The 19,728-nt window shown below is 40.0% G+C and overlaps 1 protein-coding gene across 1 annotated transcript in view; it reads left to right on the forward strand.

The window, feature by feature from the left end:
* si:dkey-34e4.1 (carboxyl-terminal PDZ ligand of neuronal nitric oxide synthase protein) overlaps positions 1 to 19,478 on the forward strand; it is an 84,388-nt gene extending 64,910 nt beyond the window's left edge. Inside the window, exon 11 of the mRNA XM_049604567.1 lies at positions 16,094 to 19,478. Coding sequence (XP_049460524.1) covers positions 16,094 to 16,649 — 556 coding nt within the window. The 3' untranslated portion in view covers positions 16,650 to 19,478. The remainder of the gene's footprint in view (positions 1 to 16,093) is intronic.
* The last annotated feature ends 250 nt before the right edge of the window (positions 19,479 to 19,728 follow it).

Genomic DNA, 19,728 nt, shown 5'->3' on the forward strand with positions numbered 1-19,728 from the left:
GAGGCAGCATGCCTGAAGGAAGAGAGGCTTTTCCCGGTCAGGCTCAGAGATAAAATTACCTTCTACATTCTCTGGCTTTTGTTTGATATCTAGTGTTGGCAAAAAATCTTGTTCCAAATTTCTGATCTGTTAGTTCGGAGGATTAACCGGGCTTGTTTGCTATATTACGGGTATGCTGCTGTCAAACAAACGGCCCTGCTGACATCCATTCAAACTCTGAAACTCTACAAGGAATAAAACGGAACAAATAGTCAAATATTCAGATTGATCAGCCAAATCTGATTCAACTGACATATTTCTGAGTCAGTAACAACTCTATGTGTTACAGTCAAAAAATATTGATAATGTATTGGTAGTGCAATGTGACATTTTTAATATTAGTGTATTTGTCATTCCCATTTTTGTTTTCTTTGTCTTACTTCTATTTGAGAGATAATCATGCTCTACATTTTGGAGCTACAGTTCACATTGTGTTTTGTGGGAATTAAACATGTTAGCTAGCTGTAGTCTACAACTTGAGCCCTGTTTTTATGCCTCCGCGCTGGCTATAGGTTGTCCGTATGTACATAGGTCCATCTGTGTATCCTATTCTCATGAACATGATAGCTCAAGAACACCTTGAGGGAAATTTTTTGACACAAATTCTACTTGGGCTGACTTGGGATCAGATTTTGATGGTCAAAGGTCATGGTCACTTTGATCTCCATCTCATTCTTTTGAGTGCGATATCTAAAGAATACTTTGAGGGAATGTCTTTAAAGTTGGCACAAATGTCTACCTTGACTTGACAATGAACTGATTAGATTTTGGTGTTCAAAGGTCAAGGTCACTGTGACCTTGACTCTGTCTCATTCTTGTAAACACCATATATCAAGAACACCCTGAGGGAATTTCTTCAAATTTGGCAGAAATATCCACCTGGACTCAAGGATTAGAATTTGGTGGTCCTTGGTCAAAGGTCAATGTCACTGTGACCTAGAAAAACATGTTTTGGCCATAACTCAACCAGGCATTCAACTGCAAGGCGGTATTCTGGTATTCTGGTTTTTAGCCTACATTTGATTAAATTTTGGCAAAGTGGCGCCATTAAAGTTTGCCGAATTAGCTATTAACAGTTCTTGTTTGCAGTGTACCTAGGGCTTGGTGGTATACCGGTTCATACCGGAAACTGGTCTTTATTTTCGTTATGATGTGAATTTTTCATATACCGCACACTAGAGCACGGCTCGGCCCGCATTTTCCTGACTGAAGCCGACCCTAGTCCGAGACAATTATAACCGAGCACGGCAGTAATGGAGCGGAGCCTGTGTTGTGTTCAGGCGTTGTCACATAAATAACAAATTCCAGCACTTGAATAGGCCATGGCACAACACAGAAGCATGTCAAGTGGGTAGAACCCAAGCAAAATACCGTGAAACCAATATGATTTTTTTTTTTAAAAAAAACGTGATATAATTTTTTTTTCATACTGCCCATCCCTAAATGTACCCCTGGATGTATAGACAACTGTCACTGTATTACCTTGATACTGAAGAAAACCCTGAAAATGACACTGTTTCTTTTCTTAATTTATAAGGCATCTATTATCATCATTTTTGAGCAGAGTTTTGTACATTGATACAGGTTAGACTTGGAGATAATGATATCCACAGACAGTGTAAATGACACTGAATCTAAAAATGTGTATCACCTGCATGCCCTGCAGTGAGCCAGATAAAACCCCCATTGTTTTTGCATTTTAATAAGTGAGCTTTAGAGTTGCTGGTAGTGCAGATTTTGTAACCTTTAGACAGAGCCCTGCTAGCTGTTTCTCCCTAATTCAAATCTCTGTGCTAAGCTAAGGCCCTGCTGAGTAATGGGAACATATATATGAAAGTGGTATCGATCCTCTCATTTAACTCTCTGCCAGAGAGCAATTATTTCCCAAAATGTCAGAACTATTCCTTTAATGTACATACACACATTCCTAATGTGGTACCAGTCAGTTTGTGTTTGAGGTAGCCGGGCTACACAGTGACATACGCAGCCTGTAGCTTTTAGTGTTATTAGTGGAGAACAGCTCAACTCAGCAGAAACAGCCTGCAGCTAATGAAAGTGTGACTGTAATCAGGGGATTACAGAACGCAGGGAGAAAAGGGCTGGGGTTAGACAAACAAAGAGGGGATCAGGTTTGAGGTTGAAAGAGAGAACCAGAGAAGCTTGTGAGAGAGAATGAGATTTAAGAGAAACACAGAAACTCTGTGCCAGTGTTTCTGTTTCTTGAACTAACTCATTCTGAAAAGCCATTAAAATGCACGTCGAGAGAGTTAAGACAGTAAATGGAATCATTTTCTTTGGAATAATTCATGATGAATGTGTTTTGCTTTTCAGGGATGTCTGAGGTTCTATTTCTCGCTGTCTAGCACATTTTATCTCGTAAAGTGCTTCCGCTACTGTACTTTTGACTTTCTATCTGAATGCTCCGCCATGCAGCTCACTGATACACAAGCAGCCCTTACCTTGAATGCATATATGGAGCCACAGCATCTAATGACTTTTTAATGAGATTTTTAATGAGCTTTTAATCTCCATCACAAAGACCAGCTATGGTAAAAAAAACATTTACTACATGAGATCAAGCAGAGCTCTCAAGCAGGACAAACTCTTTAGTCCTTTTTCTTTTATCCCCCTCCTATTCTCTCATCCTCGCACTTAATTTGTCTGTCCTTTTGCTTTCCGCTATCTCTCTCTGAAAGCAATCCACAGCCAACTCTCAGAGGAGAGCATGTTAAAGTTGATTTCAAAACAGACAAGGAGCAAAACAAGGAGCTGGAAGTGACTAGGCAGCGTAGTGTGTATTTGCCGTGCTTGCGGATGTTGTAATTTTGTGTGTGTGTATGTGTGTGTTTGTCTGAGGCTGCAGCTTAGTTCCCTACAGCCAGACTCACATCCTGTGGTTTCCTGCAGCACAGACTCCCAGCCAATCCCAGCTTCCCATCCTCTCACAACCTGAAACTCTACCCCACTACATATGTCGGAATATTTTTTTTCTTTTGCATGAGTGTGGGAGGAAAATAAAAAGGCAAGACAAAAGGGAACTTTAAATCTCTTCCAGAGAGAGGCATCTTGTTACTGTACATTTCCATCTGAACATTAGTTTCATCTGGGAATGAGTTGTGTGCCAGCTGAAACCCCTTCCTTTTTCCCTTTATTTGTAATTATGCAACAACTGACTTTTCTTTTCTGTCTGCCATTCCTCCTTCTGAGTGTCTCCGTCCCACATCTTTTTCTATTTCCTGTCTCAGAGGTTTTAAGAAAGATTCAGTATCTTCGAAATATACCACTGGGGCATTTTTGGTCCCTTTTCTAAAGTGTGTTTCCCCTGTCTGCCACCCTCCCCCTCTTTTATAGGCTATTGTCTGCCTCTGCTCCTGAGTGACTTCACCTTTCTGTAAATAGTAATCATAAAACTTTACGCTGGATTTATACACAAATGGCTTATAAAAATAATGAATGGTCAGGTTATTACTGCATGGAAAAAAACACAAATTATTTTCCTGCCGAGCAGAAAAATGGGCAGCAAAGAAATTAGTTTATGATATGACCTTTCAGTGTTTTTAATTGGTGGTGTTACGCTTCTTAGGTGGCTCAACTGAGTCTTAATCTCACTAAATCATAGGAAAAATGGGGGTTGTGTAAATGGAAACTTCAGCTCTGTTGTGTTATTTCCACCGTCAGACTCCTTTGCATTACCTTTGGTGCAGTCAGACCCCTGTGCCCGCCTCCCCTCACCACCACACGGCACATTTTATTGCTTCCATTTGCTTTTGTTTTCTGGATTTCCCCAGCGAATCAATGTTTACAGCCTGAGTGGCTTTATTTTATGTTCTGCGAACTAGCAGACAGACACTGCCCTGCCATCCTCTCTTGCCATCTCTCCTCATCCACTTCCTCCCTTTCTTCGTCCTGCTTAAGCTAACCTCCCCCCTGGGTCCAGCCCTGGTCATGCAGGGCGATGGAATCCGTTCACTTCACTTTATTAGTGCAATTTAGCTTTAAATCACGCAGGAATTATCGCCCAACATGGAGTATATCCGTGTGTGCTCTCCAGCTGGCCCACTGACTCGAGCGCTATATGATCACTGCATATGGTATGTTGGCATACCACACAACTCAAGACTACATCCAACCATGTAGTGAGTCACACTTTACACAACAAACAGAGCAGTTAAGGCAGGATCAAAACAGGATGTAATAGTAGGCTTAAAATACTCTTAGTGGCCAGAACATTGATCTGTGTTATTTGGCAACTTTTTGAGTCATCAACCTCTTAATCTGACACACACAAAAACAAGAAAAAAAGAGTTGACAACTGTGCTTGTGGATATTTTGCAAGCCCAAGGGAAGGAGCAGGGCTTTGAAGCCAGTTTAGCATAGTGGCCAAACTTTGGAATTACAACTTATAGGTCCCTCTCAGTCCCTCACGTGATGCCATGGGACCCCAAAAGACTTTTTCCTCACAGATAGCATTGTAAAGAGACCTCAGTAAATCTTTTTTAGGGACATCAACTTCCCAGTATGAACACTTAAATAGACCTTATTGAAATCATTATATCCTGAAAGTTGAAAAATTGAGTTGAGACGAAGGGGTTGGGAGTCAGGCTTAAAGAAAACACACTTGCTCTATTGACCCCATGATGCAAAAGATCCAGGTCATTTTTTATGTGTCTGTCACAGGATGCCATTGGGCCCAAAAAGACTGTGTAAATGTCATTAATACATGTTATGGAAGATTTAAAAATCAGCTTACATCAGCAACCTGTGTCAGTGCCGACACAACACTAAACCTGGCTTGTATTGCATTAGTTATCAGCAATGCGACAACATGATTAACAATATACATAATTTTTTTGTATTATATATATGATATTTAATTTATAATACATGTATGTTTATAGTAATTTGTTTATAAACGGACTAACGGAGCCACTAGTGTCTGATGTGCTGTGAGCTATGGCCGGCAACATCAAAGGATAAAATTTCAGTAGAGTTAGAAGGGGTACAAGTGCACATTGTGTTTGTTTACTGGAAAGTGAATGTGTTTTTTGGGGTGACGAGAGTGGGCCCAGTTTTAGAAAACTAAAACTGGGCCAACATGGGAACATTTGGGATCTGAAGCCGATAAAAGAGGTGTCCTAACTGTCCGCAGGTGATGCAATGGCGAACTTTTGTAGGACGCCGCGTTTCTATTTATTCCTGTTGCTTACCTTGAAAGCACCACGTTGACTGCAATTGATGACAAATGGCTGATTATTGAAGTTGAAATGAGGGATTATCTACATGATACGTCCTTATTTCACAACCAAAAACAAAAGGGAGCTGAAAGTTTTCAGTAAGCTAAATGGCCATCCCTAATAACAACCTATGCTTCTTGCTGGTGGCTATATTGTATGTCATTGTAAACAGTAAATATCCCAGTATAAATTGTGTGGGTTTTTTTGTTTTTGTTTGTTTGTTTTAAAACAAACATTACAAACATATGAAGATAGCAAATAGGCTACTCAATAATCTCTTAAGTGGTAATGTTTCCAGTATGATCTCGAGTGCGCGGCTGATATTTTTTGTGGTTTGTTTACATGACTTAACAGAAGTGCATGTTTAATAGATTCAGTGTGAACAGAGAGCTCAAACGTCACCCAATGCAAAGTGATGGTAGGATGTTAATTTGCTGGAGGGACACGGTGTCATGCTCTCACTCGGGAGCAGCAGCTGAGTCAAGTGCGCCACCTGGTTAAATTCAATCCAACCCCACTGTAAATTAGTATATGAATCTATTGAACATCACAGCCTCTGTGAAATGACTCGTTTCAGTATTTATTGCACTGTTGGATTTGATCCATTTGGTCCAATAACATTTCGAAAGTGTAGAAGAGCCGCGTGATTAAATAATTTTATTGCCATTCAAGTTCGCAAAGGGCTAAACCCAAAGTTAGCCACTTGGCTAGCTAAAGTGTCTAGTGCGCCTACTCTGTGGGCCCCTATGATGCAGAAGATCTGGGTCATTTTATACCCTGGAAGTCTTTTTTGCTCTATGCGACACTGAGCAACTTTCATAGGAATGAACAGGACCTTCAATGCTATATCTACAGTAGTTCTCTCTAAATCCATGTTATTTGGTCATAAACTAAAGTATTGGGCAGTTAAACATGTTGACCTGCTGATATGTTAGAGGAAAAGTTAGGGGATCACCAAACAATTCATCCTGAGAGGTACAAGAATGTATTTACGGAATTTAAAGGCAATCCGTTAAAAGTTGTTGATTTAAAACCACAAATGCAAACTTCATGTTGGCGCTATATTGAAAGTCAAAGGATCACCAAAGTCAGTAGGATGTATTGTGTGGAAAACATGAATATGTGTATAATATCTCATAACGATCTATTCAGTCATCCCTGGAGCCATGCAGCTAAAAACTGCAGCATGCCCACGCAGAGCAAACACAAACACATATGGTGACCAGCAGCTTATATGAACACCCAGCTATATAATATCACAAGTGAGTCATGCTTTCCCCTGGCATGGTATAGACTGCACTCTCTTACACTCTTCCTCTCTGACAGTATTGTATGTTGCATAATCACATTTCCTGACCTATCTCATGATCTTCTTCCTCCCCCTCCATCCTTTTTTTGTTTCCCCTCTTCATCATTAACATCATCGCCTGTGTGTCCAAGCTGCACCGGCAGCCTCGTCGGCCAGTAATTTAATTGCAGCGGTATGATGGGAGGGTAATGGATGGTGTTTACGGGCATTTTGGGTGGAGCTGGTTCTGCCAGCTGGATTTACACACTGCCACACGATCAGAGATAGAAGGTCGTTTTTAAGATTCATGGGTGTCCTCAGACTCATGTCTGTGTGATATTTAGGAAAGCCTGAACGTCGGCCTGTCAGTCACTGAATAATGTTTGACAGGGTCTCTGTCAGGCAGGGTCACTCTTTAGGATTCAATTCCCTTGAATTCCTAAGTTTTGCAGACATTTCACAGTTCCGGTTATACTCTTGAAGACTCTCACGTTCATCCACCTACATGCTTCAGCATCCCACACAGACATCTCACTCTGATGGGTGTTGTGTGTTAATTTCTTTACAAAAGCAAGATGCTTTCACAAAGGCTCAGTATCCCCTCTCTCTTTAAACCTCCCACTTGTTCTTTCAGTTGCTTTTTGTATTTCTGTCTGTTTGTCTGTCTCAAAGGCAGAAGTTTATTGGTAACCCTTCTTGACTAAATAGAAAGATAGAGACGTTTTACTGATTCTTTTTATTTGTCTCCACTTGTTGAGCGACAGAGCTCCTGCTGGTTGTTTTTGAAATAAGAAAGTGCTGTTTTTTCATGCTATTCCCCTGATTGCTGGCTTCATTCCTGTTTATTGAATGGCAAAGTAACTAAGCATGCTGTGCTCATGAGTCATATGTATTGCAGACACAGAGGGGGGGTTGATTTCTAAAACTCTTTTGCTGTGTTCATCTCTTTATGGATTTTCATGTAACATTCAGCAAGTCTTCGCAGTGCATAGCCTGACACCGTCTCTAGAACTAAAAAGTGAAACTTCACTACAACACACTACCCTCTTCTGATGATTTCCCAAAGAGTAGATGTTTTGAGATCATTTCTTACCTTTCAGGCAGCCATTGGTTTGCAGTAAGTTCTCTGCAGGGGGCATCTCCAAATCTGAAAAGTGAAGCCAATGTGTAAGCGCCTTAAATCTGTTTCTATCTATTATCTGTATTCTTATATCTCTTTCTAATGACCAGCAGGGGGCAACTCAACTGGTTGCAAAAAGAAAATAGATTGCATGCATGTCTGTCAGAAAATGACCCTGATTCTCACTCACATTTCTTAATGAGTTAATAGTCTCAGTCACAAGTTCCAAGTCTTCTTCAAGACAGCATGATGTTTATTTAGTAAATTACTGTCATTTAGAGAAAAATAGACAATAAGGCAAGGTATACTTTAGGGTGTGGCTGCCTTATGACTGACAAGATGCTTCCATGGCGTTGTCCTTGTGTTGTAAGTCAGATCCAGCCCTAGCTCCTCCACATTCCCAACCTCTCATCCAAATATGATCACTTCTGGCTCCAAAAAACAAGATGGGGATGGCCAAAATGCCAGTTTTCTCCTTAAGTATGATACTTAAGACTTAATTTCTTCTTGTCTTAGGGACTTACACAGTTGCACAGAATCCCTTAATATGTTTCCTTAGGTAAGGAAACATGATAACTTCATAACTGCGTTGAAAGACATTTTACAGCAGTAAAAGTTTCCATGGAGATTGTTTGTTTGCTTGGACTCACGATTTTAATGCCTGTTATTGTCTCATGAAGTTGGCTTGTACTTAGATAGTGGAAGAAAAGGCAGAAGAAAAGAAGACAAGAAAACTATATTGGTCAGAGGAGAAAAGATCAAACTTCTGGAGAAATACAATCATAGAAAGCACAACAACAATTTAAACATAGGTGTTTTGTGCAACTGGCCCCAAAACAGTAGCCCATAATAGGTGACATCAATTTCTTTTATACAGTCTGTGGTTCCAGGACCATCTTGTGGTTATGATGCAGTGGAAAGGAGGGACTTTTTTCATCCACCTCAGAGTTCCTGGAGTGGATCAGTGAGAGCAGCAGACAGTGTACATAGAGTTGTAAAGTTCAAGGAGCTATTTCGGGCACCTCTGGTATTTTTCTTAATGGATTTTGGGTGAGTCACAGTCGGAGCACTTTTATGGCATTGATGGCCATGAAACTTTGCCAGCTGAATCATCAGTGCAAATATTGACAGTTGGCACTAAAATATATCTGTTTCTTTCATGAAAAAGTACAAGTCTGTGTACATAAAACTGTCAGGTGAGGGGCTCCCAAGGTCCCTTTCAGTGGAAAAAAAAAATCCATTCACTGTTCTGTTGCGTGCAGCACTATGAGCAGGTGGTAGCTCAAGATTTTGCTGTTTGGAAAACAAAACACTAGATGAATTTGCAGCTTAAATCGATTCTTGGTCAATTTTGGATGATTTTTGTGTTACTATGGCATCTTGTTTTGGTCAAAATTTTCAAGTCGAAGCATTTTCCTTTCTCTACTGCACTGATTTGAGCCTCCGACTGGCTTTTTCTCCATTGCAACTGTTGCAAAGGCTTATGGGTATTGTAGTATTTAAGTATCAAATTGTTATAATTCCTATAAAAATCCTCCACGTGGTGGCTGTAATGTGCTAAAACATGCAAAACATTGGTATGGACTTTTAAATTCGCTCGCCCCTTACAGAGATGTGGACTCAAGTCATTGTGAATTGGACTTGAGTCAACTCGAGTCACTTGCAACTTGAACTGAACGGAAAACATGCCTTGAGACTCGACTTGAAATTTGAAGCTAAAGACTCATGACTTGACTGGACTTGAGACATGATGACTCGAATGACTTTATTGTGCTCATTTTGTTCTCAGTTTAAATATTAGATATAAAGTATTAAAAATATTTGCGTTACAAGTCCCTGTGTACCATTACTTAGTAGTGATGCCATGATACTGTAATTTCCATCTTCGTTACAATACTTAGAGAAATATCGATATTTGACACCATTTTTGGATACCACAGGGAAAACTGACATTGAGGGCATAAATTTTAAAATTGGTATCAAAATATAAATATAACACAGATATGACAATGACGACTTTCTGTGTTGGTTAGAAGCAGACATGGGACTTACTTGAGACTTGGACCCAATGAGTTGAGTCACATGTCTGATCCCTTGCATAGCTCCCTGATCCTCTGTAGTCTAACTGTTGCCTCTCTTTGGTACAGGTTCGAGGACCCTCTCCTGCTCTTCCTCTTTCTCATCTAACCATCCCTCATTTCCCCATCAGTCTGCTCAAACAAACAAACTCAACCCCCAGAATAACACCCAACAAGCAGGCCGCTGCCTTAAACCCACACATCATGCGTTCCATCGTCCCGTCCCCATCTCAGTCCCTCTCATCGTTTGCTGCACCAGCCTGCCTCTCCCTAGAAGCCTGGGGAGCTCTCTGCCACTGCCTAAGCCCCCTTCCTCTCCTCCTCCTCCTCCTCCTCTACTTCTCCTCTCTGCCCCTTCTCCTCCCTTTATGTGAGTATTACTCATGACTACCAGCATGTGGATCCAGTGTTTGTGGCACAAGCATGGTAGTAGGCATGTGGTGGATGAACAGTGTGGGTGTTTGCTGGCTCATGTTTAAGTCTCACCAGGGATTTCTAAGCTAATGACTGCATAATAACCTCCATTTACATGCGGATGTGGTTCTGCAAGTTCGTAACCACATTAGCATTGAGGTAATCAGAGCCACACACGTCTTGTGCACAGTAGCACTGTTTGTGTTTCGTACACTTTGCTGGACTTCGAGCACTTGTTTTGTCTCGCATACTTAGGCCAAAATAGAAGAACTGTTCTTGTCAGCATTCGGTATTATCTTGTCAGTGAAGGTTTCACCTGAACGGTAAAGCTGTCAGAGCAGAGGCAGAGGAGAAGTACCTCCTGATGCACCTGTCTTACACTCACTGTGTCACAGTGGAGTTTGTTATATTTAAGTGTGTGGGAGTGTGTTTGTGTCATGTGCATGTATTGCTTTACTGAGCCATACTAAATCACCATCTTCCAGGTGGAGAATGTAATAAGCCCAGCCTCAGGCATACGGCATATAGCTCTCACACACTGTGCTGTTGCACCAGTAGTATCTAAATGTGTTTTCATGTGTCCTGTCTGGATGTGATATGATGTGATCAAGTGGCAACCGCTAGGGCTAAAATGTGAAGCCATCATGTAAGTGTTATGAACTGCTGTTCGTCTAATGGCCGCTCGAGGCTGGCTCTAGGGGTGGGGGAAATGAGCGAGTCTTAGGTGCGTCATGATGCGGACATAGACAATTCAGCATCGATTCACCAATGTCAATAATCAGTTATCTAAATATTTGTTAATAATGTGATGTTGTCAGAGGCAGAACTCAACCACAAGGCAGTGTAGCACCCAGACAGTCTATAGTGAAGACATGCTAGAGTTAACTTATAAATCCTTTTTGGAAAGGCAGTGGTTAAAGAGTGTTTTAATGCAGTGTCTAAATAATGAAATTTGTGAGGCAAACGTGAAGTATATTGTGAGTACTTTTTAGGCCATCACCCAGAGACTAACGTTAAAGGAGTGGAGCAGTGATCAGCAGCAACATAAACAAATGAGACTGGGTGACCAATACACACTGCAGCCTTAAACAACTTAAACCAACTATGTTTAAAAAAATAATAAAAACCCTGCGCCTGGCCCGTTCAGCATTGTGGCTTTGCCCAGAGCTAATGTGCAGCGGACATTAAACAACACAGTGGAGCTACTGAGCACACTGGCTCCCCCTCATTTTTTTATGATCATACAGGCAGGAGACTATTATCTGCTTTCAAATTAATAAATGTACTAATCAGTGTAGTTAACTTTTTAAAATAAAAAGGTGGCAAACTAATTATTTTTCAACAGTACCTAAATTGCATACTATTTCCATTGAAATATCACCATATGTAAACCCTGGATACTACGCTGGCATGAATATCCCACAATGGGTTAGCGTAAGCAACCAAAAATAGATACAATATGACTGGTTTAAAAGTTAGTGTGTGGAGGTATTTTGGCTAAATGATTGAAGGGAAAAGGGAGATGTACAAGAGCCACATTGCATGCATGTAAATTCATGTGTAGTAAATAGTAAATTCAACCCTTTGAAACCTGAGCAAATTGGGAAGAAGGCATTGAGCAACTTAAAAAGAAATTAGAAAAAAAATAATTAAAAACAAGAAAATTAATATTAAAAACAGACAAACAAGGAAATGATCTGGAAAAGGTGCCTACAAATTAGAATAATTCTGTTCCATAATTTTAAAGTGTAATAATAAAAATAATTATACATAGTTGAAAAATAGCTTAAGTAATAGTTGGTAAATAGTTTTTCCCTTGGTTTTTAAAATAATTTCTATAATAATAATAATCTATTATATTTTTCTTGCGTTTCTTACGAAGTTACTCATTGCCTTTTTCCCATGTTTTTGAAAGAAATTACACCAATTTGCTCAAAAGTCAAAGATTTAAATACTTGAAAGGCATCTGAAAAGAAAAGTGATGTCACTCCAAGTTTCAATGGGTTAATTATGGATCACTGAAAATACATTTTGCTATGCTTTTAAAAGAAGCAAGTTGGCACACAATCAAAAACAAAAAATTTGAAATATCAATATGTATTAATAATTGTTTTACAGTCCATTGAAGATGGTGATGGATTTCTCTGAATCGTAATTAAATCGTGAGTTGCCTGGAGATTCCCAGCCCTAGCTGGCGCCAAGCACTTGTGAATCCTTATAGACTCCCATGTGAAAATGTCCAGCTTTACAACAGAAATAAAAATGTTTACAACCTAGTGCAAAAAAAAAAAACACTTTTGGTCTGTGTAGCTAATAATCTATAGATAATTCATGACAACAGTATAAGTAAATGAACAAAAACATGGATAACAAACAATAAGCAAACAAGAATCATGTTTAAAAGGAAATGTATACATGACAGAGATTAGCCCCTGATGTCAGAGCTTCTCAACCTCAATTAAATACACCAATTTAGAAGACGTGAAATAATCTGTTTTGCATTACCACAAAAAGATTATCTTACTTTGAAAGATAATCTTTCATTAGAAAGATTAGAAATAATTATCATTAGAAAACCCAATGAATTTGTCACTGTGATGGATAACCTACAGTATCACAAGTAAATTTCAAGTCTCTGCAAGGTAATTTTATTTCCACACTGACATGAACTGTAACCAGTTGCTGTCTCAATGGATAATAAGAACACAGCATTCAGATATTCTTTTTCAGCAGGAATATGAAGTATACGTGAGCTGTCGTAAATGGTTTTACTTCATCAAGCTCCTAATAATCTCCTATAGTGTGATAACTGTGTTAGTGAGTGCAACACCATGGTATAATGAGCTCTGAAAGATTTATGCACTGTGGGCCATATCACAGATCCCAGTCCTTAGCCTTTATCTCGATTTGTGTAACTACAGTAAGATAGGGATGTTGAACTGATGAGTTGAGTGTCAAATAAGCAGCATAATTTACCCTTTTCTATTAACTGCACAGGATCCAGTATCTCTAATATTGTACCATTATAAGGATCATATGCAAAGAAAATCAGCTTTTGCATTCAATCCTCACAATCACCAATACGTCGAATCAGACATCCAAAATTACACAAATATGGTATGAATTGTTAAAGCCAGACAGTTCTTCATTCCTTGTTTGCCATATAGTTTCCAAATAATATTGACTAGAAAAGAAAGGCCAAAGGAAAAGGACACCAGCAGCTGAGATGCATGACAGGTAGGCGGAATGAGTCTAGAGCGAGATAAATGTAGAGACAAAAATAAAAGTAATTAAGGGAGAGGTAGAAAAATGGAGAGAAGACACAGTCGAGGGAGAGAGGGCAGTAAGTTGGAGAGGGATGTTAAAGTGACAGAAAAGAGGAGTGCTTAGTCAAAGTTATGATAATGAGACCAGCCTGCTCCTTGATCCAGCTGCACATTCATCCCCACAACTTGGCAGCCGATACATTCAGAAATAACAGCACAGGAAGCCAAAGCTGAATCACACATCAGACTGGACTGTTTATCTTTGTGAGCCACAAAGAAACGATCAACCAGGAAGAAAAATCAATACAAGTATCTAAGTGTTTCATTTTGTTTATGAGGGAGGGCTACTCTATCACTCATTTGGCATCGCTAATGTAATTTCTTCAAATTAAACAAAAACTTTTTTCCCAGACAAAGATTTTGTTTGTAAAATTGTAAATTGGAGCAGTGCCATTGCCAAAAATATGGATACGCACAGATGTACAGCATAGTCAGAGAATAAGGTATGCAGTTTGTACAATTGGAATAAACAAATTAAGATTTAAAAAAAAATTAAAAATCTCCATGCAGGCTTGGACGTGTAATTTTCTGCCTCGTAATATTATAATATATTTAGCCAATATATTACTTGATGTCACTGCTTTTTATTGTATTAAGTAGCATCTTTGCTCATAGCAGCTAGTTGGCTGGCTACTATATCATCTAGCAATTGTTCTGCAAATTTGGAAAGCGCATCTCTCAGAAATGGGTCTTTTAGACTTTTAATGAGCTGTAAAAATGTATGTGTAATTAACATTTTTTTTACTGTTAAATACATTGGTGTTTTGCCAAACATTCATACATACTGCATTGCATGTAACACAGCACATTAGCATGCTAAAATTTGCTATCTTGCAAAAACAAAAACACAATGTACAGCTGACGTCATTAGTTTTGCAGGGAAACAAAGCATTGGACAAATTAAAAATTCAACCTGATGATGGTGCTAGATGAAACATTTAGGTGATCACCAAAGTCAGTGTATCCTGAGGGGAGCATGAATGTTGTTACAAAAGTTCATGGCAGTTAATCCTATAATTTTTGAAACATTTCACTTAAAACCACATATATGAGGCTTATGGTGACACTAGAGGAAAAGTCAGGGGAATCCAGATATTTATTAGGATTCATCCTCTGGGCACCATGATTGTCTGTACCAAATTTTGTGTCAAGCCATCCAGGAGATGTTTAGATGTTTCACAAGATAACAGTAAACTTTGACCTGCTGATGGCACGAGAGGAAAAATTGGGGGAATCAACAAACACATAAGGATTCATCCTCTGGGCACTTTTGATATATTTACCGGATTTCATGTCCATGTTTCAAGAACTACTGGATAAATGGACATGACATCTGGTACAGATATTCATGGTTCCCAGAGGCTGAATATTAGTATTTTTGAAGATTCCCTCAGTTTTCCTCAGCAGGTTAAAGTTTTCTGTTATCCTGTTAAATATCTACTGAATCTATTGGCACAAAGTTTGACACAGACATTCATGGTTCCCAGAGGATTCATCCTAATGACTTTCTCGATCCCCCCTACTTTCCTTTACTGAGGTCCTGAGGTTCACTTATGTGAAGTAATTTTTTAAACATTTCACTAAAAATCCCAAAACATCAGCCTCATGGTGTCACACACGCAATCCATTCAGTAGTTGTTGAGATAATTTTGTTGTGGACCCACAGACTGACCACATTGCCATCCCTAGAGCCATGCTGCTGGCTAATATAAACAAATTATACAGCTTGTGACATTGGAGTCAGTGGAGTTCAACTCGACTTTTACCCCACAGTGCTGTGTGTGCTTCTCTATTTGTTAGTGGGGGAAACAGTTGGTAATTATCTCTGGAAATGGGTTCCCTGCACCATTATAACAAGTCTGTCGTTACCGTAGCTGTAAACACCAATGAGGTACAGAACCAGAGACAGTAGATACATCAGCATGTCTCATAAGTTCATTACTGAGACCAGGATTCAACTAAGGACCGGATTTCACGGGGGAACAAAGTTAGCAGCCACCAGTACAATGTTGATGGGAGGAGTCAGGGAGGAAGCGAGGCTTGTTAGCGGGTGTGTGTCAGGGCTCATTTTCCAAGAGAATGACTGTGATTGTGCGTGGTTGTGCGCACTGGTGCTTGTCGTGGCATTTCTGTGGCATAATCAGAGAGACTGCAGTATAGCTATTTCTGGTGCCTGTATGGGCGGGGGGGTTGCCTGCAGCCCTCACCCCCCCACCCCCCACAATTTTTTTTCTTTGGCTCCCTTTCATCCCCCCTGTTTCTTTATTTTCTCAACAGGGGAGCTGTGGGATGCAGATAAGTCCCTAGACAGGCGAAACAACAGGGGGCCAGAGAGAAAGCGTATTTCTGTCTTGTCTAGTAACAGCTTACGTCACAGTGCGTGTGAGGTTAATGGGGTACAATGTGACTGATGGAGAGGAAAACTGGCTTGAGGCTTATTCTTCTGCACCTGCTTGGTAGAAAGAAATGATTATGCTGAATTTAAATTAGCAAAATGAGGACAAATGTGTTCATGGATCTACTCTCACCATGTTAACCAATTAAGGCGTTTTGTCAGACTTCACTAACCAGTGCCTCTGTTCTTTCATTGGCAGGTATAAACAGATAATCCCCAAAATTGACCCTCCACCCTCCATGAACCGCAAGCGGGCCAGCAGGACTTTGTCTCCAGGATCTGAAGTCACAGCTGTGCCCCCACCCGGAGAGGTCACCACTAACGACGGGGCCCCCAGCCGCAGCAGCAGCCTCTCATTCCCGGACATCACCCCCAGCTCCTTGTCGTCCGCTGATTTCCACTCCCTCAGCAACGGCGAGAGCAGCTCCTGCTCGGCCAGCGAGGACTCTGGTGTCCGCTCCGAGACCAAGTCCCTGCTGTCGCCGCTTCGCGATGACGACGACCTGTTCGGGGACCGCGGGACATTTTTAACGGCCTCCAGCGGCTGTGACAGTCCCCTGGAGGAGAGAAGTGAAGCAGTGCTCTCTTCCACTGAGTCTGCTGAGCCCCACACCCTCGCCTCACATCCGGACACCTGTGAGCACCCACTACCCTTCTCCTCTCCTATGAATGAGACCTGCCTTCACATCAGTTTCTCTGAGGACGAGCTGCTGGAGAGCAACCAGGAAGACCCTAATGTCCCACAGCGGAGTTAGGAGGATGAGCTCATGGGCCCTTGGAGACCTTTCACTCTGTCCTCCAATCAGCTTTTAACGCAATACTTACTGTCAGACCCTCCTATGTTTGCACTGGGCTCCATTTCAGGACTTTTAATTATTTCGTCCAGACATAGCATATACCAGTTACTGATAAATAATCTATTGTATAAATTATTAGCCGATGGACAGATTTAGTATTTTTGTAATGAAATTAATGATCTAATTTACTTTTTAGTGACTAGAATGTTAAACAGAATATATGTAGCAATTCTTGCACTGTTAAGGTCACACATAAGTTACCGTAGAATTCAAAGAAAATGAGGATAGACTTTTTATTTTTGCTAGTAGTCAACCTTAAAACGTTATTTTGTATGATGCTTCGCTGTGGTGCAAACTATTGTGGGAAATATCATTTTCTGCAGATTTCACAGGATGATCATGGCGATCATGCACATGCTGGTGATGTTGGGAAGAGCCTCGCCCTCTGTAAAGCACCTGACTGAATGATGGGAAGGAAGGAAAGAACAAGAAAGTCAGATAAAGGAAAAAGGAAGGATAGAAGTGAGCAGATGTAGTTGTGTTATGGGTTATGCACACACATTTGTGGCAGTGTGGTATGTTTTTTTGTTATTAGAGATCAGTGGGTTTTAGAATGTTTCGTGCTGCTTGTATTTTGTTTTTTTTTTCAGACTTGCAGGCTTTGAAGCAGTGGGGGAAAATTTTGTGGAATATCCGAATGGATTTTGTACGCTGTATTCGCTGATTCTGTATGTAGAGTGGTTGTAATCCTTCAAAAACACTGAATTTAAGATATTTCAATTTTGAGAAACAGCACAAGGAGAGAGCATGCACTCCGAAAATTGAGCTACTGGCTATTACAGCCTTGGATTGCACCTGTCTGAATAGGGAGAGTGTTATAACATGAACCCTCAGACTCAATGGGGAGATAATTGGGGAATCACAGAGGACGTTGAAGAAAGACAGCCTGCCAAGTGGATTTTCTCTGTTCTGCCTCTCACTCTGAGAAATCCTGATTTACCAGCGTATCAGTTTCATTTAGAGCTGTCAGGATAGATTAAGCTGACATTGTAAATATATCTAAACATTCGGAGCATTGTTTTAACTTCATCAGCGTATATCAATATACTGTACAGCTACAACAATCAATCAATCAATCAGTTAGTCCATCAATTGTTAAAAACAATTTTAACAATCATTTAATAATTTGAAATAGATTTAAGGCAGAAATGACAAAAAAAGGTTTCAGCTTCTTAAATGTAAATATTTGGTAAATATTTACTGGATTTTCGGATATTCAGTGAATATCTTTGGCTTTTGTCCTGAGATTTCTGACATTTTATAGATTAAGTGATGAGTAATCCCAGAAAATAATGGTAGATAATAAGAGCAAGCATTTGTTGCATGTAGCTGTTTCTTTTTTTACGTGCATGTGGCCAGATTTTACTGCTTTATTGTTAGGGGTGTCCCCGACTAAGTATTTACGTAGTCGAATCTGATTTATAAAATGTTGCTTATCCTCATCTGATAGTCGAATCATGTTGTTTTATTATGCACAAGTTTTCAGGATGTCCATCCATACGTCCATCCCATTCTTGGGAACGTAATATCTCAAGCATGCCTTCATGGAATTTCTTCAAAATTGGCCAAACGTTAAACTGATTAGCTGTTGTTAAGGTCACTGTGACCTTGCGTGTGTCTCATTCTTTGGAGCATAATATTTTAAAAAGGCTTTGAGGGAATTTCCTCAAATTTGGCATAATCGCCCATTTGGACATAAGAATGAACTTATTAGATTTTGGTAGTCAAAGGTCAAGGTCACTGTGACCTTGCATTCATCTCATTCTCATTAACCTGATATCTCAAGAAGGCCTGATTTTGATTGATTTCTTCAATTTTAGCTCAAACATTCACTTGGACTCAAGATTGAACTATTAGATTTTGGTGTTCAAAGGTCAAAGGCCGTTGTGACATGATGTTCTGTATAAACATTTCTGGAACTGGTGACAAATCTTCGGTGTCCACCTTGAAACTATGTTGATTGTATAGATCTCTTGTGCTGCAGTGTTTAACATGTATGTGAAGCATCCACGTTTTAGGATTTGTAGCTTGTTTGCAGCAGCATCCATATTTAAGGATTGTCATCTGTCATGGCTAAATATGAGTCTGGGCAGACATGGATGTTTACTGCAACTTGAGTGGTTCGCTGAGGCATAAAACTGTGAGACAGTAATTCGAGTTTTATTTTAGTTTTGCTCGTTGATGCAGATTTCTTTTTGCGACATTAGTTTCCATTTTTACACACCAAACAAATGAGCTGAAACATCCAAGTAAACAATTTCAAGAATTTGTTGTATAATAGAACGTCTTCCATCCAGCTCAGGGTCACCCCTAGTTATAGTACAAGTGTTTTATTCAGTTGAGCGCAGGTGTAACCTTCGACAAGTTGCAGTGATACTAAAAGGACGCGAGAGGAAAAGAAGCCGAGGTGTGAGAAGAGAGGTGGTGTAAAGGTGCAGGTGTAAAATGGCCACAGGCGAAGCTTTTAACACCCAGAAAAGAGGCTTTTCTCAACATCACCTGGGGCTGGAAGCTGTAACAGCAATAACACGTGGAAGAAAAAATAATAAAGAGGAATAGTCGAAGAACTTAAGTACTCACTTGTGTTTTTTTTCCCCCCACATTTTTTTATCCAAGTTATTGTCTGTGTAGGTACAGTGTTCAAAGGAACCTCTGCTCACTCACTTTACTGTTTAAATCCACTGTCATTGGATGTTTGTTATTTTTTACCTGCTGGATTCTTTTTTTTTTTTTTTTATGCCTGTCTTTTATGTAAGTTCCGGTACCTGCAGCATGTAAACACACTTGTATCCACTGACTGAGCTGAATGAACAGTGGGAAGATCAGGCTTCAAACTGTAAACGATTCACACATAGCATTCAAACAGGTGCAGCCAAGGAAATGATAACAAGCAGCTCACAGCAGGACTCAAACCACTGGGTGACGATGCAACCACAAGCCCATTAAAAAAAGAAACGGTGTTTGCTTCAACTCTTTG

This window comes from Epinephelus fuscoguttatus, linkage group LG18 (assembly GCF_011397635.1).
Source record: "Epinephelus fuscoguttatus linkage group LG18, E.fuscoguttatus.final_Chr_v1".
NCBI lineage: Eukaryota > Metazoa > Chordata > Actinopteri > Perciformes > Serranidae > Epinephelus > Epinephelus fuscoguttatus.